At 42.8% G+C, this 22,356-nt stretch overlaps 1 protein-coding gene across 1 annotated transcript in view; it reads left to right on the forward strand.

The window, feature by feature from the left end:
* The window catches only part of ripply3 (ripply transcriptional repressor 3), a 35,405-nt gene that overhangs the window by 12,140 nt on the left and 909 nt on the right, over positions 1 to 22,356 (forward strand). Inside the window, exons 3-6 of the mRNA XM_081355151.1 lie at positions 2,571 to 2,684; positions 2,761 to 2,818; positions 21,677 to 21,738; positions 21,863 to 22,019. Of these exons, the coding sequence (XP_081211277.1) occupies positions 2,644 to 2,684; positions 2,761 to 2,818; positions 21,677 to 21,738; positions 21,863 to 22,016 (315 nt within the window). The 5' untranslated portion in view covers positions 2,571 to 2,643 and the 3' untranslated portion in view covers positions 22,017 to 22,019. The remainder of the gene's footprint in view (positions 1 to 2,570; positions 2,685 to 2,760; positions 2,819 to 21,676; positions 21,739 to 21,862; positions 22,020 to 22,356) is intronic.

Below are 22,356 nucleotides of genomic sequence, written 5' to 3' on the forward strand. Positions count from 1 at the left end.
TGGACTTGCTGCAATTAACGGAAATCCGTCGTAGCGACGGAGAACTTTAATCCCTGCTTACGGTCACAGCTCCGAGCGGCCGCTTCGACAATGGAGGTGAAGAACATGGTCCACTCGGACTCAATATCTCCAGCCTCCCTCGGGATCTGGTCGAAGCTCCGCCGGAGATAGGAGTTGAAGATCTCTCTGACAGGAGACTTGGCCAAACGTTCCCAGCAGACATAGACATTTGCAGACTCGGCAGACCCAAGCATACTGTACAGTTTTGGTGTCTGGCAAAATTATTTTAAAGAGCTGGAATGTCTGGAAAGTGTGTCTATCTGGTTTTTCATCTGTCTTCTGTGTGAGAGTGAATCGTTTAGTTGGTAAGAATGACTTCTACCTGTAATCTCGTAATCTTACCAACAATACCAATCATTTGTAAATCTACCAGCCCAAAATTTAATCTCACCACGTTACTAATGAAGATGGCTATTCTGACTTTCTTCTGATGTTATCTGTGGAGGAATGTCATTAGGTAAGGCTTGTTCGCAAAAAAAAAAAAAAGAAATGAAAAAGAATTTAGAAAGCAACTGGAGGCAAGATTGTGCAATCAATTATTAAGGTCAATATAAGTCTTTTGTGGCAAGTGACCCAGGTTAGTGTGGCAAGTGACTTCAAATTTATCGTGTTTATGCACAGGTTAACTTACTGAATGGACATGAATGTGTTAGTTATTTGGCCCCTGTTTTTTCTACTTGTGATTTTATGGTTTCTCAGCCATAAGTCAATTAGGCCTAGTGTTGAGCTCATTTGCATATTTAAAATAGATTTTTCAAAGAAACTTGTTACTTGTTACTAAATGTTACTTTTCATGTATACTTTCACTCTGTGAGGTTTGATTGTGATAGGAGTAGGGAAAAAATAAGTCCATTAGGGTGTATTTTGGGCATATTCGATTAGTATATTGCTCATTTGCATATTTAAATTCATTTTCAAAGAAACTTCTAATACAAAATGTTTACTTTTCTTGTAGACTTTCATTGTGTAAAGTTTTATTGTGGTAGGAGTAAAGGAAAAAAAATAAGCCTATTTGGGTGTCTTTTTGGGCATATTCGATTAGTGTATAGCTCATTTGCATATTAAAATTCATTTTCAAAAAAACTTGTAATACAATTTTTTTTACTTTTCATGGGTACTTTCATTGTGCAAAGTTTCATTTTGATAGGAGTAAAGGGAAAAAATAGCCCCATTGGGATGTATTGTTGCCTGGCCTTATTGGCACACATCTCGGATTGATGAGAATTTAACATATTTCCTCAACTAGGATTTCTTAGGACTTTTACTATGTTGTTCTGGACACCTCATAGAAATGATCTATGCTGAAAAAAAATATTTTACAATTAGTTCTATTTTTGGCTCCAAAATGAGTTACTTTGCCTGGACTAGAACTCGATGCAGATCTGTGTCGTGTTTAAGATGAAGACCTCACAGCTAGTGTGTCAGAATCTAAAGTAAATCTAGCTGTTCTACTGAGCATCAGCTGTGATCATCGTTTCTAATGTATAACGGCGTCTTAAACAGGAGACTGTGAACCACGCGCTTTCAAACCAGTGTTTCTGTTACTTTAAGCGATATTACTTTTCAAGAGCTGCGTTGTTGTAAGTGTTTATGTATTTCTGCAGTGAGGGGAAAGAATGTTCAAACTAGGGTGACCAGATGAGATTGGCTGAAATTCGGGACGGGGGGGGGGGGGGGGGTTTGAGAGAGTGTTGCTTGGGGTAGTCCTACTATTAGACTACATAGCCTATAATAAGATGAATTTTCAAACCTGAACCAAACATATTTGAATCAAACATATAAACATATAATCAAACATATAAAGATCAACAGTCTGTCATTAATATTTAGTCTGCCACAAAATACAATACAATATTAAAATCATGAACTCAAATTTCATTGTGACCAAAAAAAAAAAAAAAAAAAAAAGACTTGTAACTGCGTAAATCAGACATTTCAGGCTATAAGTCTAACGCTAATAAGCCTTATGCCAAAATTATTATTATGACGAAATTGTCGGTCATTAAATAAGAAAACTAAATAATTGTGTAGATGATTTGCTTTGTGAAACCCAACATCAGACATTAGGCCGAAATTTTTTTTTTGCACACAGTGCCGCGACCGATCAATCACTCCTTTACTGGCTGCCTGCACATTCACTGTCCTCGCGGCTGCGGCAACTCGCGCTCGCTTATCAATGCATTTTAATTCGCGCCTACGGTATCTTTGTTGAACTTCAAAAAAAGAAAAAGAAAAAGATGGTGCAGCCAATAAGCAGCCGGCGGGGGCTGGCTGCAGGACGACTCAACCTCCACGGACAGTTTTTAATGTTTTATCAGACAATATAAGAATTTGCTTTAGTATAATTTTCGGGACAATTAGGGCCGGATTCGGGATTCGGGACAACAGCTTAGATTTCGGGACTGTCCCGAATTTTTCGGGACGTCTGGTCACCCTAGTTCAAACTGACCACGTTTTCTCAGGCAGAAGAAGTGCGAATGAAAACACTGATTTGTAATTTGTATTGATAGGCGGGTGCGCGCAGGACACGCCCCCTCTCAGCGCGCGCCTTCTTCAGTGCGCGGGCGCGCGCATCAGTGTGTAATGATGCTGCCGGTGAGTGTGCACGCTGATCAGATGCTCGGGTAAGAGTTTCGTCAATTCCTCTGTGTTTTCATATTTTAAAGTCTTTAATAACTCTCCTCTCCTGTGTGTTAATAGTTGTCCTGTGATATGGAGACCGTGGGATCTTTCATCAAGAGAGACACAATTAAATAAAGTAACATTTTTATTTTACTTCAAGTTTTGCTAACATTCCCTTAAAGTTATGAAACCTTACTTTTGAATGTTCTCTGCATGTTCTTTTAAAAACGCTTTTATTGGTTATGTGAACGTTAAGGGAACGTTCCATCGTATCATTCTTCAAACATTATGGGAATCTGAACGCTGTGAAAACAAGCAGTAACATTTTGAAAATGTTGGTAACACTTTACAATAAGGTTCATTTGTTAACATTAGTTATCGTATTAACCAACATGCACTATCCATGAGCAAAACATTTGTTACAATATTTATAAATCTTTGTTATTCTTAGTACTAAAAATTCAGCTGTTCATTGTTTGTTCATGTTAGTTCTCAGTGCATTAACTAATGTTAACAAATACAACATTTGATTTAAATAACGTATTAGTAATAATGTTAAATAATGTAGTTAAAATAATGTTAACTAATGAACCTTATTGTAAATTGTTACCAGAATATTTGAAGAATGTCTAACTAAAATGTTTCATGAACGATGTATAAATGATTGTTTTGTTCTTACTTTTTGAGAACATTATTAAAGACCAGATAACATTTCTATCAAACTTTCTATCAATGTTACTGGAAGAATGTTTGTTTATAACTTTGACAGAACGTCCTTGTTTGCTGTTCTTCTTTTCTCTTTGTATTGATATGTTGATTTTAGAGTCTGTGTTCTTGTGTTCAGGTGTTCTTGTGTTCAGGTGTTCTTGTGTTCTTGTGTTTAGGTGTTCTTGTGTTCTTGTGTTCAGGTGTTCTGGTGTTCTTGTGTTCAGGTGTTCTTGTGTTCTTGTGTTCAGGTGTTCTTGTGTTCAGGTGTTCTTGTGTTCAGGTGTTCAGGTGTTCTTGTGTTCAGGTGTTCTTGTGTTCAGGTGTTCTTGTGTTCTTGTGTTCAGGTGTTCTTGTGTTCAGGTGTTCTTGTGTTCAGGTGTTCTTGTGTTCAGGTGTTCTTGTGTTCTTGTGTTCTTGTGTTCAGGTGTTCTTGTGTTCTTGTGTTCAGGTGTTCTTGTGTTCAGGTGTTCTTGTGTTCTTGTGTTCAGGTGTTCTTGTGTTTAGGTGTTCTTGTGTTCAGGTGTTCTTGTGTTCTTGTGTTCAGGTGTTCTTGTGTTCTTGTGTTCTTGTGTTCTTGTGTTCTTGTGTTCAGGTGTTCAGGTGTTCTTGTGTTTAGGTGTTGTGTTCTTGTGTTCTTGTGTTCTTGTGTTCAGGTGTTCTTGTGTTCTTGTGTTTAGGTGTTCTTGTGTTCTTGTGTTCTTGTGTTCAGGTGTTCTTGTGTTTAGGTGTTCTTGTGTTCAGGTGTTCTTGTGTTTAGGTGTTCTTGTGTTCAGGTGTTCTTGTGTTCTTGTGTTCAGGTGTTCTTGTGTTCTTGTGTTGAGGTGTTCTTGTGTTGAGGTGTTCTTGTGTTGAGGTGTTCTTGTGTTGAGGTGTTCTTGTGTTGAGGTGTTCTTGTGTTGAGGTGTTCTTGTGTTGAGGTGTTCTTGTGTTCAGGTGTTCTTGTGTTGAGGTGTTCTTGTGTTCAGGTGTTCTTGTGTTTAGGTGTTCTTGTGTTCTTGTGTTCAGGTGTTCAGGTGTTCTTGTGTTTAGGTGTTCTTGTGTTCAGGTGTTCTTGTGTTTAGGTGTTCTTGTGTTCAGGTGTTCAGGTGTTCTTGTGTTCAGGTGTTCTTGTGTTCTTGTGTTCTTGTGTTCTTGTGTTCTTGTGTTCTTGTGTTCAGGTGTTCTTGTGTTCTTGTGTTCAGGTGTTCTTGTGTTCAGGTGTTCTTGTGTTCTTGTGTTCAGGTGTTCTTGTGTTCAGGTGTTCTTGTGTTCAGGTGTTCTTGTGTTTAGGTGTTCTTGTGTTCAGGTGTTCTTGTGTTTAGGTGTTCTTGTGTTCAGGTGTTCTTGTGTTCTTGTGTTCAGGTGTTCTTGTGTTCAGGTGTTCAGGTGTTCTTGTGTTCTTGTGTTCAGGTGTTCTTGTGTTTAGGTGTTCTTGTGTTCAGGTGTTCTTGTGTTCTTGTGTTCAGGTGTTCTTGTGTTTAGGTGTTCTTGTGTTCAGGTGTTCTTGTGTTCTTGTGTTCAGGTGTTCTTGTGTTCTTGTGTTCTTGTGTTCAGGTGTTCTTGTGTTCTTGTGTTTAGGTGTTCTTGTGTTCAGGTGTTCTTGTGTTTAGGTGTTCTTGTGTTCAGGTGTTCTTGTGTTTAGGTGTTCTTGTGTTCTTGTGTTCTTGTGTTCTTGTGTTCAGGTGTTCTTGTGTTCTTGTGTTCAGGTGTTCTTGTGTTCAGGTGTTCTTGTGTTCTTGTGTTCAGGTGTTCTTGTGTTCAGGTGTTCTTGTGTTCAGGTGTTCTTGTGTTCAGGTGTTCTTGTGTTTAGGTGTTCTTGTGTTCAGGTGTTCTTGTGTTTAGGTGTTCTTGTGTTCAGGTGTTCTTGTGTTCTTGTGTTCAGGTGTTCTTGTGTTCAGGTGTTCAGGTGTTCTTGTGTTCTTGTGTTCAGGTGTTCTTGTGTTTAGGTGTTCAGGTGTTCAGGTGTTCTTGTGTTCTTGTGTTCAGGTGTTCTTGTGTTTAGGTGTTCTTGTGTTCAGGTGTTCTTGTGTTCTTGTGTTCAGGTGTTCTTGTGTTCTTGTGTTCTTGTGTTCAGGTGTTCTTGTGTTCTTGTGTTTAGGTGTTCTTGTGTTCAGGTGTTCTTGTGTTTAGGTGTTCTTGTGTTCAGGTGTTCTTGTGTTTAGGTGTTCTTGTGTTCAGGTGTTCTTGTGTTTAGGTGTTCTTGTGTTCAGGTGTTCTTGTGTTCTTGTGTTCAGGTGTTCTTGTGTTTAGGTGTTCTTGTGTTCAGGTGTTCTTGTGTTCTTGTGTTCAGGTGTTCTTGTGTTCTTGTGTTGAGGTGTTCTTGTGTTGAGGTGTTCTTGTGTTCAGGTGTTCTTGTGTTCTTGTGTTTAGGTGTTCTTGTGTTCTTGTGTTCAGGTGTTCTGGTGTTCTTGTGTTCAGGTGTTCAGGTGTTCTTGTGTTCAGGTGTTCTGGTGTTCTTGTGTTCAGGTGTTCTTGTGTTCAAGTGTCAGGGGTGTTCTTGTGTTCAGGTGTTCTCGTGTTCAGGTGTTCTTGTGTTCAGGTGTCAGGGCTGTTCAGGTGTTCTTGTGTTCAGGTGTTCTTGTGTTCAGGTGTCAGGGCTGTTCAGGTGTTCTTGTGTTCAGGTGTTCTTGTGTTCAGGTGTCAGGGCTGTTCAGGTGTTCTTGTGTTCAGGTGTCAGGGGTGTTCAGGTGTTCTTGTGTTCAGGTGTTCTTGTGTAAGGGCTGTTCAGGTGTTCTCGTGTTCAGGTGTTCAGGTGTTTAGGTGTCAGGGGTGTTCTTGTGTTCAGGTGTTCTCGTGTTCAGGGGTCAGGGGTGTTCTCGTGTTCAGGTGTTCTCGTGTTCTTGTGCCAGGAGTGTTCTTGTGTTCAGGTGTTCTCGTGTTCAGGTGGTTCTTGTGTTCTTGTGTCAGGGGTGTTCTTATGTTCAGGTGTCAGGGCTGTTCTCGTGTTCAGGTGTTCTCGTGTTATGTTCTTGTGCCAGGGGTGTTCTTGTGTTCAGGTGTCAGGGCTGTTCTCGTGTTCAGGTGTTCTCGTGTTATGTTCTTGTGCCAGGGGTGTTCTTGTGTTCAGGTGTTCTCGTGTTCAGGTGTTCTTGTGTTCAGGTGTCAGGGCTGTTCCTCTCGACTTCCTGTTTCGAATGCGCATGCGTCGCGTCTGAGCGCGTTGTTGTCTTTGGAGTTCCATCGATTGATTTATAATTCTTGATTTCTCTTTAAACTCACTTACAACGAACATTTTCTATTTTTCTCACCTCATAGTTACAACGCGGATTGTTGAGCAGACGCGTCTCAAGCCTAGTGATCCAACGCTGGATACTCTTATAGGTTACGTCCGTGGATCACGGCTGAACGCGTCTTCTCCGCACTCATTTACAAACAAACATTTTTTTTTTCTCTCGCCTATCGTGCGTCTACTCTACACCCGTACCCGTAAAAAGACGGATTATATCCAAGACTTAAGCCATAAATTAGTATTAATATTGATAGCATCACTGGTAGCGTCGTTGCTAACTTAACTTACTGTCCATCTGTTAAAATGGCGAATATATCAAATGTAAGTAGTCTACCTTTTGGTGCAGGTGAGGACACATTTGAGCTGCACGCGGTGCAGTCTGAGCTGGAAGCTGTTGAGAAACAGATCCACGACCTTTTAGTGAGAAAAGCCGAGCTGAGAGACCGGCGGTTAGCTCTTGAAACATCGCGCGCCGAGGCACACAAATCAGAGACTAACGTTACTAACCCGATGACTCCGACCTCGTCTACTCCGTGCGTTCCTCAACATCGGTCCCGAACGTCGAGGTCGCGATCAGCCATGGTCTCGTTCACCCCGGCTCCAACATGCCATCACGAAGCCTGGATTTTTCCGCAGCGGAAGACGCGAGCCAGGTCTAGACCAAGAAAACTCTCTCCGACCCTCCCGGTTTTCGAGATATCCACACAAAACCGTTTCTCCCCTCTTCGCGAAACAGAACGCGATGCTGTGATCATCGGCGATTCCATCGTTCGACACGTACACGCTACGTTAAATAAAAATAAGGTGCATAATCACTGCTTTCCTGGTGCTCGCGTTTCTGAAATCGCTGCTCACGTTCCCGAGATTCTGAACGAGCGCGTCGGAACCGTGGTCCTGCACGCGGGAGGGGCCGACATCAGACTGTGCAAGACGGAGGTTCTGAAGAAAGACTTCAGGAATCTGATCGATACGGTACGCAGCACATCGCCTGATATAACGATTATTGTGTCAGGACCGCTTCCCACGTACCGACTAGGTCATGAAAAGTTTAGTAGATTATTCGCGCTAAATGAATGGTTAATGTCATGGTGCAATGAGCAGAAACTTCTCTTTGTAAATAATTGGAATCTGTTTTGGGAGCGTCCTAGGCTTTACCGTGCTGATGGCTTACACCCAAGCAGATTCAGATCGGATCTTCTGTCAGATAACATCTCCAAAATGTTAAATACCTTTTGACTAGTAACCAAAAGTTCAAATCATAGTCTCTGCTGCACCAATTTAACTGATATAAATAGTGTAGAACATTGCATAGAAACTGTGTCTATTCCTCGTTTAGTGAGATCAAATAATAAATCTACTGCAGGATCTAGAAAAAATCTAATTGTTATTAAACCAGAAAATGTTGCTATTGGTAATCAAAAACAATTTCTAAAGCTAGGTCTTCTAAACATTAGATCACTCACACCTAAGGCAGTTATTGTAAATGAAATAGTCACAGATAATAGCTTCGATGTACTTTGCCTTACTGAAACCTGGCTTAAACCAAATGATTATTTCGGTCTAAATGAGTCTACTCCATCAGGATACTCCTATAAGCACGAGCCCCGTCTGAATGGTCGTGGCGGCGGTGTTGCAACAATCTATAGAGATTTTCTCAATGTTACTCAGAAAATGGGTTATAAGTTTATTTCATTTGAAGTACTTGTACTAAATGTTATGCTCTTAGATGTTCGAAAAACATCCCTATTATCTCTAGCCTTGGCTACCGTATATAGACCGTCTGGGCCTTACGCTGATTTCCTAAAAGAGTTTGCAGATCTTCTCTCAGACCTATTAGTTAACTTCGATAAAGCATTAATTGTTGGAGACTTTAATATCCATGTAGATAATCAAAATGATGCGTTAGGGGCTGCGTTTACAGATTTATTAAACTCCTTTGGGGTCAAGCAAAACGTTACCGGACCAACTCATCGATTTAATCATACACTCGATTTAATTATATCACATGGAACCGATCCAACCGATATAAATATCATTCCACAAAGTGACGATGTCACTGACCATTACATGGTAACTTGCATATTACGTACTCCTGTAATATATCATGCTGCGCCGCGTTATCGATTAGGCAGAACAATCCTTCCATCCACCATAGATAATTTTTCAAACAGCTTATCGGATCTGTCTCAGCTGCTCAGTGAACCCAAACAAACAGATGAACTTGAGGAATTAACTAGCACTATGAGCACCATTCTCTCTGGATCATTGGATATTGTTGCACCCATTAGATTAAAAAAGGTCAGAGAGAAAAGTAAAGCACCATGGTACAACAATACTACGCGTGTTCTAAAGAGAGAAACCCGTAATTTAGAGCGTAAATGGAAACAAACTAACTTAGAGGTCTTTAGAATCGCATGGAAAGACAGTATGTCACGTTATAAAAAGGCCCTAAAAGCGGCCAGGGCTGAGCATCTCCGCAAACTAATAGAAAACAAACATAACAATCCTAAGTTCTTATTTAACACCGTGGCGAGACTAACAAATAAACAGATGACTCCTGAATAAAATATTCCATTACAGTTTAGTAGTAATGATTTCATGAAGTTCTTCACTGAGAAAATAGAAAACATCAGAACCACAATTGTAAACGTTCAATCCTCAATCGCGCCTTATAATTCAGCCTCAATTATCACCCCGCAAGAACAATTACAGTGCTTTACAACTATAGAACAAAAAGAGTTAAATAAACTTTTTACTTCATCTAAAACAACAACATGTTTACTAGATCCTATACCAACTAAACTATTGAAAGAAGTGTTACCTGTAGTGGAAGAGCCTCTCCTTAATATTATTAACTTGTCTTTATCTTTAGGTTATGTTCCAAAAACATTTAAACTGGCAGTTATAAAACTTCTCATTAAGAAACCACAATTAGATCCGAATAATCTAGTAAATTATAGACTTTTATGTCTAAAATACTAGAAAAAGTTGTGTCCGCTCAACTGGGCTCTTTCTTACAAGAAAATGACGTCTATGAAAAGTTTCAGTCTGGGTTCAGACCGCATCATAGCACTGAAACTGCACTCGTTAAAATCACAAATGATTTACTTTTAGCTTCTGACCAAGGCTGTATCTCAATATTAGTTTTACTTGATCTTAGTGCTGCGTTCGATACTATAGATCATACAATACTCTTAGATCGACTACAAAATTATACTGGTGTTCAAGGACAAGCATTAAGCTGGTTTAGATCGTATTTATCTGACCGCTACCATTTTGTTTATTTAAATGGAGAAAAATCTATCATAACTCCAGTAAACTATGGAGTGCCGCAGGGATCTGTGTTAGGCCCTCTATTATTCTCAATATATATGCTGCTGCCACTTGGAAATATTATAAGGAAACATGGAATTAGTTTCCATTGTTATGCTGATGACACTCAAATCTATATTTCATCACGGCCGGATGAAAACGCTAAATTATCCAAATTGACAGAGTGTGTTAAAGATATAAAAGATTGGATGACGCGTAATTTTCTTTTATTAAATCCAGACAAGACAGAGGTACTACTTATCGGTTCAAAAAACCACCCACAAAACCTCTCACAATACAACTTTAACATAGTAGGATGTCCTGTTACTTTATCCTCTACAGTAAAAGACCTGGGTGTTATATTAGACTGCAACCTGTCTTTTGAAAATCATATTTCATATGTTACAAGAACAGCATTTTTCCACCTTAGAAACATTGCTAAGCTACGTGACATGCTATCAGTTTCTGATGCAGAAAAGTTAGTTCATGCATTCATGACTTCGAGACTAGATTACTGTAATGCGTTATTAGCCGGTTGTCCTGCATCCTCAATAAACAAGCTAAAGTTAGTCCAAAATGCCGCCGCTAGAGTTCTAACTAGATCAAGAAAATATGATCATATAACACCGATTTTATCATCACTACATTGGTTACCTATAAAGTCCCGTATTAATTACAAGGTATTGCTACTGACTTATAAAGCCCTAAACGGCTTAGCTCCAGTCTATTTAACGGATCTTCTATCGCCCTATAATCCATCGCGCTCTTTAAGGTCACTAAATTCGAGGCTTTTGGTCATACCTAGGATATCCAGATCCACCAAAGGAGGGAGAGCATTTTCACATTTAGCACCAAAACTCTGGAATAGTCTTCCGGATACTGTTCGTTGCTCAGACTCGCTCTCCCAGTTTAAAACTAGATTAAAGACGCATCTCTTCAGCCAGGCATTCATATAATACTTTTAATCCTACAGTTAAATCCGGTCTCTAGCATATAAACGCCAGAGGAGAACTGGCCCCCGACTGAGCCCGGGTTCTCCCAAGGTTTTTTTTCTCCATTAGGTCACCTGATGGAGTTTTTCGGTTCTTTGCCACTGTTGCCTTTGGCTTGCTCAGTTGGGGATATTTAATTTAATTAATCAATCAACGATACTATTGATCAGCATTACCAAACGTAGACGTTCCACTAGAAACAAACATTGATGTATTGTTCTAATTTATTGCTGTGAAGCTGCTTTGATACAGCCTGTGTTGTGAAAAGCGCTATATAAATAAACTTGACTTGACTTGACTGTTCAGGTGTTCTCGTGTTCAGGTGCTCTTGTGTTATGTTTTTGTGCCAGGGGTGTTCTTGTGTTCAGGTGTTCTTGTGTTCAGGTGTAAGGGCTGTTCAGGTGTTCTCGTGTTCAGGTGTTCTCGTGTTTGGGTGTTCAGGTGTTCAGGTGTCAGGGGTGTTCTTGTGTTCTCGTGTTCAGGTGTCAGGGGTGTTCTCGTGTTCAGGTGTTCTCGTGTTCTTGTTCCAGGAGTGTTCTTGTGTTCAGGTGTTCTTATGTTCTTGTGTCAGGGGTGTTATTGTGTTCAGGTGTTATTGTGTTCAGGTGTTATTGTGTTCAGGTGTTATTGTGTTCAGGTGTTCTCGTGTTCAGGTGTTCTCGTGTTCAGGTGTTCTTGTGTTCAGGTGTTCTTGTGTCAGGTGTTCTTGTGTTCTTGTGTTCTTGTGTTCAGGTGTTCTGGTGTTCTCGTGTTCAGGTGGTCCTCGTGTTCAGGTGTTCTAGTGTTCAGGTGTTCCCGTGTTCAGGTGGTTCTTGTGTTCAGGTGGTTCTCGTGTTCTTGTGTTCAGGTGTCAGGGGTGTCCTCGTGTTCAGGTGTTCTCGTGTTCTTGTGTTCAGGTGTCAGGGGTGTTCTTGTGTTCAGGTGTTCTCGTGTTCAGGTGTCAGGGGTGTTCTCATGTTCAGGTGTTCTCGTGTTCTTGTGCCAGGAGTGTTCAGGTGTCAGGGCTGTTCTCGTGTTCAGGTGTTCTCGTGTTCAGGTGTTCTCGTGTTCAGGTGTTCTTGTGTTCAGGTGGTTCTTGTGTTCAGGTGGTTCTCGTGTTCTCATGTTCTTGTGTTCAGGTGTCAGGGGTGTTCTTGTGATCAGGTGTTCTCGTGATCAGATGTTCTCGTGTTCAGGTGGTCCTCGTGTTCTCGTGTTCAGGTGTCAGGGGTGTTCTTGTGATCAGGTGATCAGGTGTTCCCGTGTTCAGGTGTTCTCGTGTCAGGGGTGTTCTCGTGTTCAGGTGTTCTCGTGTTCTTGTGCCAGGAGTGTTCTTGTGTTCAGGTGTCAGGGCTGTTCTTGTGTTCAGGCGTTCTCGTGTTCAGGTGGTTCTCGTGTTCTCGTGTTCAGGTGTCAGGGGTGTTCTTGTGATCAGGTGATCAGGTGTTCTCGTGTTCAGGTGTTCTCGTGTCAGGGGTGTTCTCGTGTTCAGGTTCGTGTTTAGGTGTTCTTATGTTTAGGTGTTCTTATGTTCAGGTGTTCTTGTGTTCAGGTGTTCTTATGGTCTTGTGTCAGGTGTTATTGTGTTCAGGTGTTATTGTGTTCAGGTGTTATTGTGTTCAGGTGTTATTGTGTTCAGGTGTTATGGTGTTATTGTGTTCAGGTGTTATTGTGTTCAGGTGTTATTGTGTTCAGGTGTTACTGTGTTCAGGTGTTACTGTGTTCAGGTGTTCTTGTGTTCAGGTGTTCTTGTGTTCAGGTGTTCTTGTGTTCAGGTGTTCTTGTGTTCAGGTGTTCTTGTGTTCAGGTGTTCTTGTGTTCAGGTGTTCTTGTGTTCAGGTGTTCTTGTGTTCAGGTGTTCTTGTGTTCAGGTGTTCTTATGTTTTTGTGTCAGTGGTGTTATTGTGTTCAGGTGTTCAGGTGTTCTTGTGTTCAGGTGTTCTTGTGTTCAGGTGTTCTTGTGTTCAGGTGTTCTTGTGTTCAGGTGTTCTTATGTTTTTGTGTCAGTGGTGTTCTTGTGTTCAGGTGTTCTTGTGTTCAGGTGTTCTTATGTTTTTGTGTCAGTGGTGTTATTGTGTTCAGGTGTTATTGTGTTCAGGTGTTATTGTGTTCAGGTGTTATTGTGTTCAGGTGTTATTGTGTTCAGGTGTTATTGTGTTCAGGTGTTCTTGTGTTCAGGTGTTCTTGTGTTCAGGTGTTCTTGTGTTCAGGTGTTCTTGTGTTCAGGTGTTCTTGTGTTCAGGTGTTCTTGTGTTCAGGTGTTCTTGTGTTCAGGTGTTCTTGTGTTCAGGTGTTCTTATGTTTTTGTGTCAGTGGTGTTATTGTGTTCAGGTGTTCTTGTGTTCAGGTGTTCTTGTGTTCAGGTGTTCTTGTGTTCAGGTGTTCTTGTGTTCAGGTGTTCTTGTGTTCAGGTGTTCTTGTGTTCAGGTGTTCTTATGTTTTTGTGTCAGTGGTGTTATTGTGTTCAGGTGTTCTTGTGTTCAGGTGTTCTTGTGTTCAGGTGTTCAGGTGTTCTTGTGTTCAGGTGTCAGGGCTGTTCTTGTGTTCAGGTGTTCTCGTGTTATGTTCTTGTGCCAGGGGTGTTCTTGTGTTCAGGTGTCAGGGCTGTTCTCGTGTTCAGGTGTTCTCGTGTTATGTTCTTGTGCCAGGGGTGTTCTTGTGTTCAGGTGTTCTTGTGTTCAGGTGTCAGGGCTGTTCTTGTGTTCAGGTTGTTCTCGTGTTCTCATGTTCTTGTGTTCAGGTGTTCTCGTGTTCAGGTGTCAGGGGTGTTCTCATGTTCAGGTGTTCTTGTGCCAGGAGTGTTCAGGTGTCAGGGCTGTTCTCGTGTTCAGGTGTTCTCGTGTTCAGGTGGTTCTCGTGTTCAGGTTGTTCTCGTGTTCTCATGTTCTTGTGTTCAGGTGTCAGGGGTGTTCTTGTGATCAGGTGTTCTCGTGATCAGATGTTCTCGTGTTCAGGTGTTCTCGTGTTCAGGTGTTCTCGTGTCAGGGGTGTTCTCGTGTTCAGGTTTTCTCATGATCAGGTGTTCTCGTGTTCTCGTATCGGGGTGTTCTTGTAGTCAGGTGTTCTTGTGTTCAGGTGTCAGGGCTGTTCTTGTGTTCAGGTGTTCTCGTGTTATGTTCTTGTGCCAGGGGTGTTATTGTGTTCTTGTGTTCAGGTGTCAGGGCTGTTCTCGTGTTCAGGTGGTTCTCGTGTTCAGGTGTTCTCGTGTTCAGGTGGTCCTCGTGTTCAGGTGTTCTCGTGTTCAGGTGGTTCTTGTGTTCAGGTGGTTCTCGTGTTCTTGTGTTCAGGTGTCAGGGGTGTCCTCGTGTTCAGGTGTTCTCGTGTTCAGGTTTTCTCATGATCAGGTGTTCTCGTGTTCTCGTATCAGGGGTGTTCTCGTATCAGGGGTGTTCTCGTGTTCAGGTGTTCTTGTGTCAGGGGTGTTATTGTCTTCAGGTGTTCTTGTGTTCAGGTGTTCTTGTGTTCAGGTGTTCTTGTGTTCAGGTGTCAGGGCTGTTCTTCTGTTCAGGTGTTCTCGTGTTATGTTCTTGTGTTCAGGTGTCAGGGCTGTTCTTGTGTTCAGGTGTCAGGGCTGTTCTTCTGTTCAGGTGTTCTCGTGTTCAGGTGTTCTCGTGTTCTTGTGTTCAGGTGTCAGGGGTGTTCTCGTGTTCAGGTATTCTCGTGTTCAGGTGTCAGGGGTGTTCTCGTGTTCAGGTGTTCTCGTGTTCTTGTGCCAGGAGTGTTCTTGTGTTCAGGTGTCAGGGCTGTTCTCGTGTTCAGGTGTTCTCGTGTTATGTTCTTGTGCCAGGGGTGTTCTTGTGTTCAGGTGTTCTCGTGTTCTTGTGTTCAGGTGTCAGGGGTGTTCTTGTGTTCAGGTGTTCTCGTGTTCAGGTGTTCTCGTGTTCAGGTGGTTCTTGTGTTCAGGTGGTTCTCGTGTTCTTGTGTTCAGGTGTCAGGGGTGTCCTCGTGTTCAGGTGTTCTCGTGTTCAGGTTTTCTCATGATCAGGTGTTCTCGTGTTCTCGTATCAGGGGTGTTCTCGTATCAGGGGTGTTCTCGTGTTCAGGTGTTCTTGTGTCAGGGGTGTTATTGTCTTCAGGTGTTCTTGTGTTCAGGTGTTCTTGTGTTCAGGTGTTCTTGTGTTCAGGTGTCAGGGCTGTTCTTCTGTTCAGGTGTTCTCGTGTTATGTTCTTGTGTTCAGGTGTCAGGGCTGTTCTTGTGTTCAGGTGTCAGGGCTGTTCTTGTGTTCAGGTGTTCTCGTGTTCAGGTGTTCTCGTGTTCTTGTGTTCAGGTGTCAGGGGTGTTCTCGTGTTCAGGTATTCTCGTGTTCAGGTGTCAGGGGTGTTCTCGTGTTCAGGTGTTCTCGTGTTCTTGTGCCAGGAGTGTTCTTTTGTTCAGGTGTCAGTAGGGGTGTAACGATATTCGAACCGAACCGAAAAACCGCGATACAACAGCCACGGTTCGAACCGCGATACTCTCATGTCGAACCGAACGCGCCCCGCCCCCTGCTGCCCAACTCTCACTTCACTTTGTCACAAAACTATTTTTTCTTCCTTGACATTTGATTAAATAGTAATTAATGAGTACACTTTTAACAACTAATAAGAGCTGTAGTTTTAATAAATATTATTATTATAATATTATTTACTAAATAAAGTGCATGTCACGTGATTTGGGTGATCGATCACGCTCGGGAGTTTACATACGCACTTCAGGATGGCAACTCCGCGCCACGGCATATTGTGATTGAAGACCCTGCGGTCACAACCACTGACTGATATTGATACAGCAGCAACAGCAGCAGTGCTGATCACGAATCTTGAGAATGATCACCGACACCTGTAATCATCCAATATGATGACATATCACAGCTTTTTTTAATCATTGTTTGATTTGCGAACATAATCCTTTGCCGTCTGGCCGCTTCCGCTTCAGGCCTGACTCGTCTCGCGCTAACGGTAATTCCCTTTCACTGTCCACGTTTTGATTTCGGCAAATCACTTTTGGCGAATGCAAACAACGTGATTATTGTTCACGAGTCCAACATCCAGCCACGCAAGAAAATATGTAATCTACCTGAGGGAATAATATGCTCACAAAACATTTCTGATTATTATTTGTTTAAAACGGTTTTGTCCACTATAACACTAGTATAACACTATAAATGTACTGTCACTTTTGATTAATGTAATGCATCCTTGCTGAATAAAAGTAGGCAATTACTTTCTTTAATTACTTTCCCCAAAAAATAATCTTAACCTCAAACTTTTGAACTGTAGGCCTATGTTTAATGTTAAAAAAGCTTTCCATTTCAGATAAATGCGGTTATTTTGAATGGTGGTTTGTTTGTAATGTGACATATATTTTTTTGTATGACATTAAAATTATTTTTAGAATTAAATTGTACATAAATAGGTTAAGCAATACAAATGTGTTTGTCTGATAACCTTTTAAACATAGCCTATACTTAACTACAGTTTGCAGACACTGAAATTATGTACATTGTGCGATACAGTAAATATTTTGAGTGTCCCTTATTTTCCTATAAAGAACCACAATTGTCCCGCATTTTACTTTTCTGAAGTTGGCAACCCTACTCAGGTGTGTTTATTTCTGACTAGTCAGTGGAGACATTTAGGCTATTTCATTTTAGTTAACTCAGGTGTGTTAACTGCTCTAAAAAAACATGAAGCCAATGTATAAAATTAATAAAGTTAAGTTAAATTATTGTTGTTGTTGTTTTTATTAAGTTAAAAGTGAATCTAGTGTTATTATTGCTGGTGGTGCCCTGCCATGAACCCTGCCCCCACAGCAAACAGAACCGAACCGAACCGAACCGTGGCTCCAAAACCGTGATATGAACCGAACCGTGGCATTGGTGTATCGTTACACCCCTAGGTGTCAGGGCTGTTCTCGTGTTCAGGTGTTCTCGTGTTATGTTCTTGTGCCAGGGGTGTTCTTGTGTTCAGGTGTTCTCGTGTTCTTGTGTTCAGGTGTCAGGGGTGTTCTTGTGTTCAGGTGTTCTCGTGTTCAGGTGTCAGGGGTGTTCTCATGTTCAGGTGTTCTTGTGCCAGGAGTGTTCTTGTGTTCAGGTGTCAGGGGTGTTCTTGTGTTCAGGTGTTCTCGTGTTCAGGTGTCAGGGGTGTTCTCATGTTCAGGTGTTCTTGTGCCAGGTGTCAGGGCTGTTCTCGTGTTCAGGTGGTTCTCGTGTTCTCATGTTCTTGTGTTTAGGTGTCAGGGGTGTTCTTGTGATCAGGTGTTCTCGTGATCAGATGTTCTCGTGTTCAGGTGTTCTCGTGTCAGGGGTGTTCTCGTGTTCAGGTTTTCTCATGATTAGGTGTTCTCGTGTTCTCGTATCGGGGTGTTCTCGTGGTCAGGTGTTCTTATGTTCTTATGTCAGGGGTGTTATTGTCTTCAGGTGTTCTTGTGTTCAGGTGTTCTTGTGTTCAGGTGTCAGGGCTGTTCTTGTGTTCTCGTGTTATGTTCTTGTGCCAGGGGTGTTATTGTGTTCAGGTGTTCTCGTGTTATGTTCTTGTGCCAGGGGTGTTCTTGTGTTCAGGTGTTCTCGTGTTCTTGTGTTCAGGTGTCAGGGGTGTTCTTGTGTTCAGGTGTTCTCGTGTTCAGGTGTCAGGGGTGTTCTCATGTTCAGGTGTTCTTGTGCCAGGAGTGTTCTTGTGTTCAGGTGTCAGGGGTGTTCTTGTGTTCAGGTGTTCTCGTGTTCTTGTGTTCAGGTGTCAGGGGTGTTCTTGTGTTCAGGTGTTCTCGTGTTCAGGTGTCAGGGGTGTTCTCATGTTCAGGTGTTCTTGTGCCAGGAGTGTTCTTGTGTTCAGGTGTCAGGGGTGTTCTTGTGTTCAGGTGTTCTCGTGTTCTTGTGTTCAGGTGTCAGGGGTGTTCTTGTGTTCAGGTGTTCTCGTGTTCAGGTGTCAGGGGTGTTCTCATGTTCAGGTGTTCTTGTGCCAGGAGTGTTCTTGTGTTCAGGTGTCAGGGGTGTTCTCATGTTCAGGTGTTCTTGTGCCAGGTGTCAGGGCTGTTCTCGTGTTCAGGTGGTTCTCGTGTTCTCATGTTCTTGTGTTTAGGTGTCAGGGGTGTTCTTGTGATCAGGTGTTCTCGTGATCAGATGTTCTCGTGTTCAGGTGTTCTCGTGTCAGGGGTGTTCTCGTGTTCAGGTTTTCTCATGATTAGGTGTTCTCGTGTTCTCGTATCGGGGTGTTCTCGTGGTCAGGTGTTCTTATGTTCTTATGTCAGGGGTGTTATTGTCTTCAGGTGTTCTTGTGTTCAGGTGTTCTTGTGTTCAGGTGTCAGGGCTGTTCTTGTGTTCTCGTGTTATGTTCTTGTGCCAGGGGTGTTATTGTGTTCAGGTGTTCTCGTGTTATGTTCTTGTGCCAGGGGTGTTCTTGTGTTCAGGTGTTCTCGTGTTATGTTCTTGTGCCAGGGGTGTTCTTGTGTTCAGGTGTTCTCGTGTTCTTGTGTTCAGGTGTCAGGGGTGTTCTTGTGTTCAGGTGTTCTCGTGTTCAGGTGTCAGGGGTGTTCTCATGTTCAGGTGTTCTTGTGCCAGGAGTGTTCTTGTGTTCTTGTGTTCAGGTGTTCTCGTGTTCAGGTGTCAGGGGTGTTCTCATGTTCAGGTGTTCTTGTGTTCAGGTGTCAGGGCTGTTCTCGTGTTCAGGTGGTTCTCGTGTTCTCATGTTCTTGTGTTTAGGTGTCAGGGGTGTTCTCGTGTTCAGGTGTTCTCGTGTTCAGGTGGTTCTCGTGTTCTCATGTTCTTGTGTTCAGGTGTCAGGGGTGTTCTTGTGATCAGGTGTTCTCGTGATCAGATGTTCTCGTGTTCAGGTGTTCTCGTGTCAGGGGTGTTCTCGTGTTCAGGTTTTCTCATGATTAGGTGTTCTCGTGTTCTCGTATCGGGGTGTTCTCGTGGTCAGGTGTTCTTATGTTCTTATGTCAGGGGTGTTATTGTCTTCAGGTGTTCTTGTGTTCAGGTGTTCTTGTGTTCAGGTGTCAGGGCTGTTCTTGTGTTCTCGTGTTATGTTCTTGTGCCAGGGGTGTTATTGTGTTCAGGTGTTCTTGTGTTCAGGTGTCAGGGCTGTTCTCGTGTTCAGGCGTTCTTGTGTTCAGGCGGTTCTCGTGTTCAGGTGTTCTCGTGTTCAGGTGTTCTCGTGTTCAGGTGGTCCTCGTGTTCAGGTGGTTCTCGTGTTCAGGTGTTCTCGTGTTCAGGTGGTTCTCGTGTTCTTGTGTTCAGGTGTCAGGGGTGTTCTCGTGTTCAGGTGTTCTCGTGTTCAGGTGTCAGGGCTGTTCTCGTGTTCAGGCGTTCTTGTGTTCAGGTGTTCTCGTGTTCAGGTGGTTCTCGTGTTCAGGTGTTCTCGTGTTCAGGTGGTTCTCGTGTTCAGGTGTTCTCGTGTTCAGGTGGTTCTCGTGTTCTTGTGTTCAGGTGTCAGGGGTGTTCTCATGTTCAGGTGTTCTCGTGTTCAGGTTTTCTCATGATCAGGTGTTCTTGTGTTCTCGTATCAGGGGTGTTCTCGTGTTCTCGTATCAGGGGTGTTCTCGTGTTCAGGTGTTCTTATGTTCTTGTGTCAGGGGTGTTATTGTCTTCAGGTGTTCTTGTGTTCAGGTGTCAGGGCTGTTCTTGTGTTCAGGTGTTCTCGTGTTCAGGTGTTCTCGTGTTCAGGTGTCAGGGTGTTCTCGTTTTCAGGTGTTCTCGTGTTCAGGTGTCAGGGGTGTTCTTGTGTTCAGGTGTTCTCGTGTTCTTGTGCCAGGAGTGTTCTTGTGTTCAGGTGTCAGGGCTGTTCTCGTGTTCAGGTGTTCTCGTGTAATTTATTAAACAAACCAGATCAAGAGCAGAAACGAAATAAAGTGCATAACTGAAAAATAAAGCATCCTAGGCTCAAAACTAACACAACCAACAACAGCACAGCGCAATTGCGCATTAGGCTCCAAATAAAAAATAAAAAAGTTAGGTTATCACACTAAAACATTGAAATATGCCAATTCTGATATGTTCATAGCCTACTCAAAACAGACAGGGCAAGCTAACGCAGACAAGTGAGCTTACCACTTTTAGATGATATGTCATGTTTGTCGTCAAGCTGTGGAAAACTGTTGCTTGCAAACTTTGCATTCGACCTTTTTCATGTTATCAATTTTAACAAAATGCTGCCACACTGTCGATTTCTTTGTATTTGACATGTTAGAAGAGGACTGACTATTAAACGCTCACAATTAAATAAATAATATTCAGCATCAAACCTTCTATGCTCGACGCTCTCTCTTGGGTTGGACTAATCCAAAAAAGGTGAAAACAAGGGGGGTGTTTTGAAGACAGACTGTTACAGTGAAACAAGGGTACTCTGAAAACACCCCCATTAGCAGTTAGTGCTTTCCACCTGATGAAATGAGCGCGCCTCAGCGCGGCAAAACTGATGAAATAAACGCGGCAGAAAATCGACCAATCAGAATTTTGGTCGAACCAGAACGTATCGACCAACTAATCGACTAATCGACTAGGACAGTACAGCCCTAGTTCAGGTGTTCTCGTGTTCAGGTGTCAGGGGTGTTCTCGTGTTCAGGTGTTCTCGTGTTCAGGTGTCAGGGCTGTTCTCGTGTTCAGGTGTTCTCGTGTTCAGGTGTCAGGGCTGTTCTCGTGTTCAGGTGTTCTCGTGTTATGTTCTTGTGCCAGGGGTGTTCTTGTGTTCAGGTGTTCTCGTGTTATGTTCTTGTGCCAGGGGTGTTCTTGTGTTCAGGTGTTCTTGTGTTATGTTCTTGTGCCAGGGGTGTTCTTGTGTTCAGGTGGTTTTCGTGTTCAGGTGGCTCTCGTGTTCAGGTGTTCTCGTGTTCTTGTGTTCAGGTGTCAGGGCTGTTCTCGTGTTCAGGTGTCAGGGCTGTTCTCGTGTTTAGGTTGTTCTTGTGTTCAGGTGGTTTTCGTGTTCAGGTGTTCTCGTGTTCTTGTGTTCAGGTGTCAGGGGTGTTCTTGTGATCAGGTGTTCTCGTGTTCTTGTGTCAGGGGTGTTATTGTCTTCAGGTGTTCTTGTTCAGGTGTTCTCATGTTATGTTCTTGTGCCAGGGGTGTTATTGTGTTCAGGTGTTCTCATGTTCAGGTGTCAGGGGTGTTTAGGTGTTCTCGTGTTTAGGTGTTCTCGTGTTTAGGTGTTCTCGTGTTTAGGTGTTCTCGTGTTTAGGTGTTCTCGTGTTTAGGTGTTCTCGTGTTTAGGTGTTCTCGTGTTTAGGTGTTCTCGTGTTTAGGTGTTCTCGTGTTTAGGTGTTCTCGTGTTTTCGTGTTTAGGTGTTCTCGTGTCAGGGGTGTTCTCTTGTCAGGGCTGTTCTCGTGTTTAGGTTGTTCTTGTGTTCAGGTGGTTTTCGTGTTCAGGTGGCTCTCGTGTTCAGGTGTTCTCGTGTTCTTGTGTTCAGGTGTCAGGCGTGTTCTTGTGATCAGGTGTTCTCGTGTTCTTGTGTCAGGGGTGTTATTGTCTTCAGGTGTTCTTGTTCAGGTTTTCTCATGTTATGTTCTTGTGCCAGGGGTGTTATTGTGTTCAGGTGTTCTCATGTTCAGGTGTCAGGGGTGTTCTTGTGTTTAGGTGTTCTCGTGTTTAGGTGTTCTCGTGTCAGGGGTGTTCTCGTGTCAGGGGTGTTCTCGTGTCAGGGGTGTTCTCGTGTCAGGGGTGTTCTCGTGTCAGGGGTGTTCTCGTGTCAGGGGTGTTCTCGTGTTCTTGTGTTCAGGTGTCAGAGGTGTTCTCGTGTTTAGGTTTTCTCATGATCAGGTGTTCTCGTGTTTAGGTGTCAGGGGTGTTCTTGTGTTCAGGTGTTCTTGTGTTCAGGTGTTCTTGTGTTCAGGTGGGTTCTGGAGGCTCGAGGCGGTTTCAGGCGTCTGAAGGAATTTTCCATCATCCCGTGAGGTCTGGAACCAAAGCTCTTACTCTTCATTACATGTTTATTAGCTCTCAGAGTTGTCAGATGTCATTTATTAACCAGGAGGAGGAGGAATCTGTGACTGTTTCTGACGTATCCATCCATCCACAGGCTGTTCCTGCCCAGATCCCGGATCCAGGAGTATCTGTCTCATCTGGGCCGGACGGTTCTGGCCAGTTTCCCCACTCAGGCCACGCTGCACTTTTACAACGATGAAGACTCCAGCTCTGAGGAAGAGGACGATGGAGAAACAGACACACATTAAAGGGTTAGTTCACCCCAAAATTAAAATTAGCCATGATTTACTCGCCCTCAACTCATCCTAGGTGTATATGACACTCTTCTGTCAGACAAACATAATCAGAGTTATACTAAAAAATGTCCTGGCTCTTCCAAGCTTGATAATGTAAGTGAATGGCCGTAAAGTCCATAAAAGTGCATCTATCCATCATAAAAGTGCATCTATCCATCATAAAAGTGCATCTATCCATGATAAAAGTGCATCTGTCCATCATGAAAGTGCATCTGCCCATGATAAAAGTGCTCCACAGGCTCTGGTCGGTTAATAAAGTCCTTCTGAAGCAAAGCCATGCGTTTGTCTAAGT

The sequence above is a fragment of the Scardinius erythrophthalmus genome, assembly GCF_964197995.2.
Source record: "Scardinius erythrophthalmus genome assembly, chromosome: 23".
Classification (NCBI taxonomy): Eukaryota; Metazoa; Chordata; class Actinopteri; order Cypriniformes; family Leuciscidae; genus Scardinius; species Scardinius erythrophthalmus.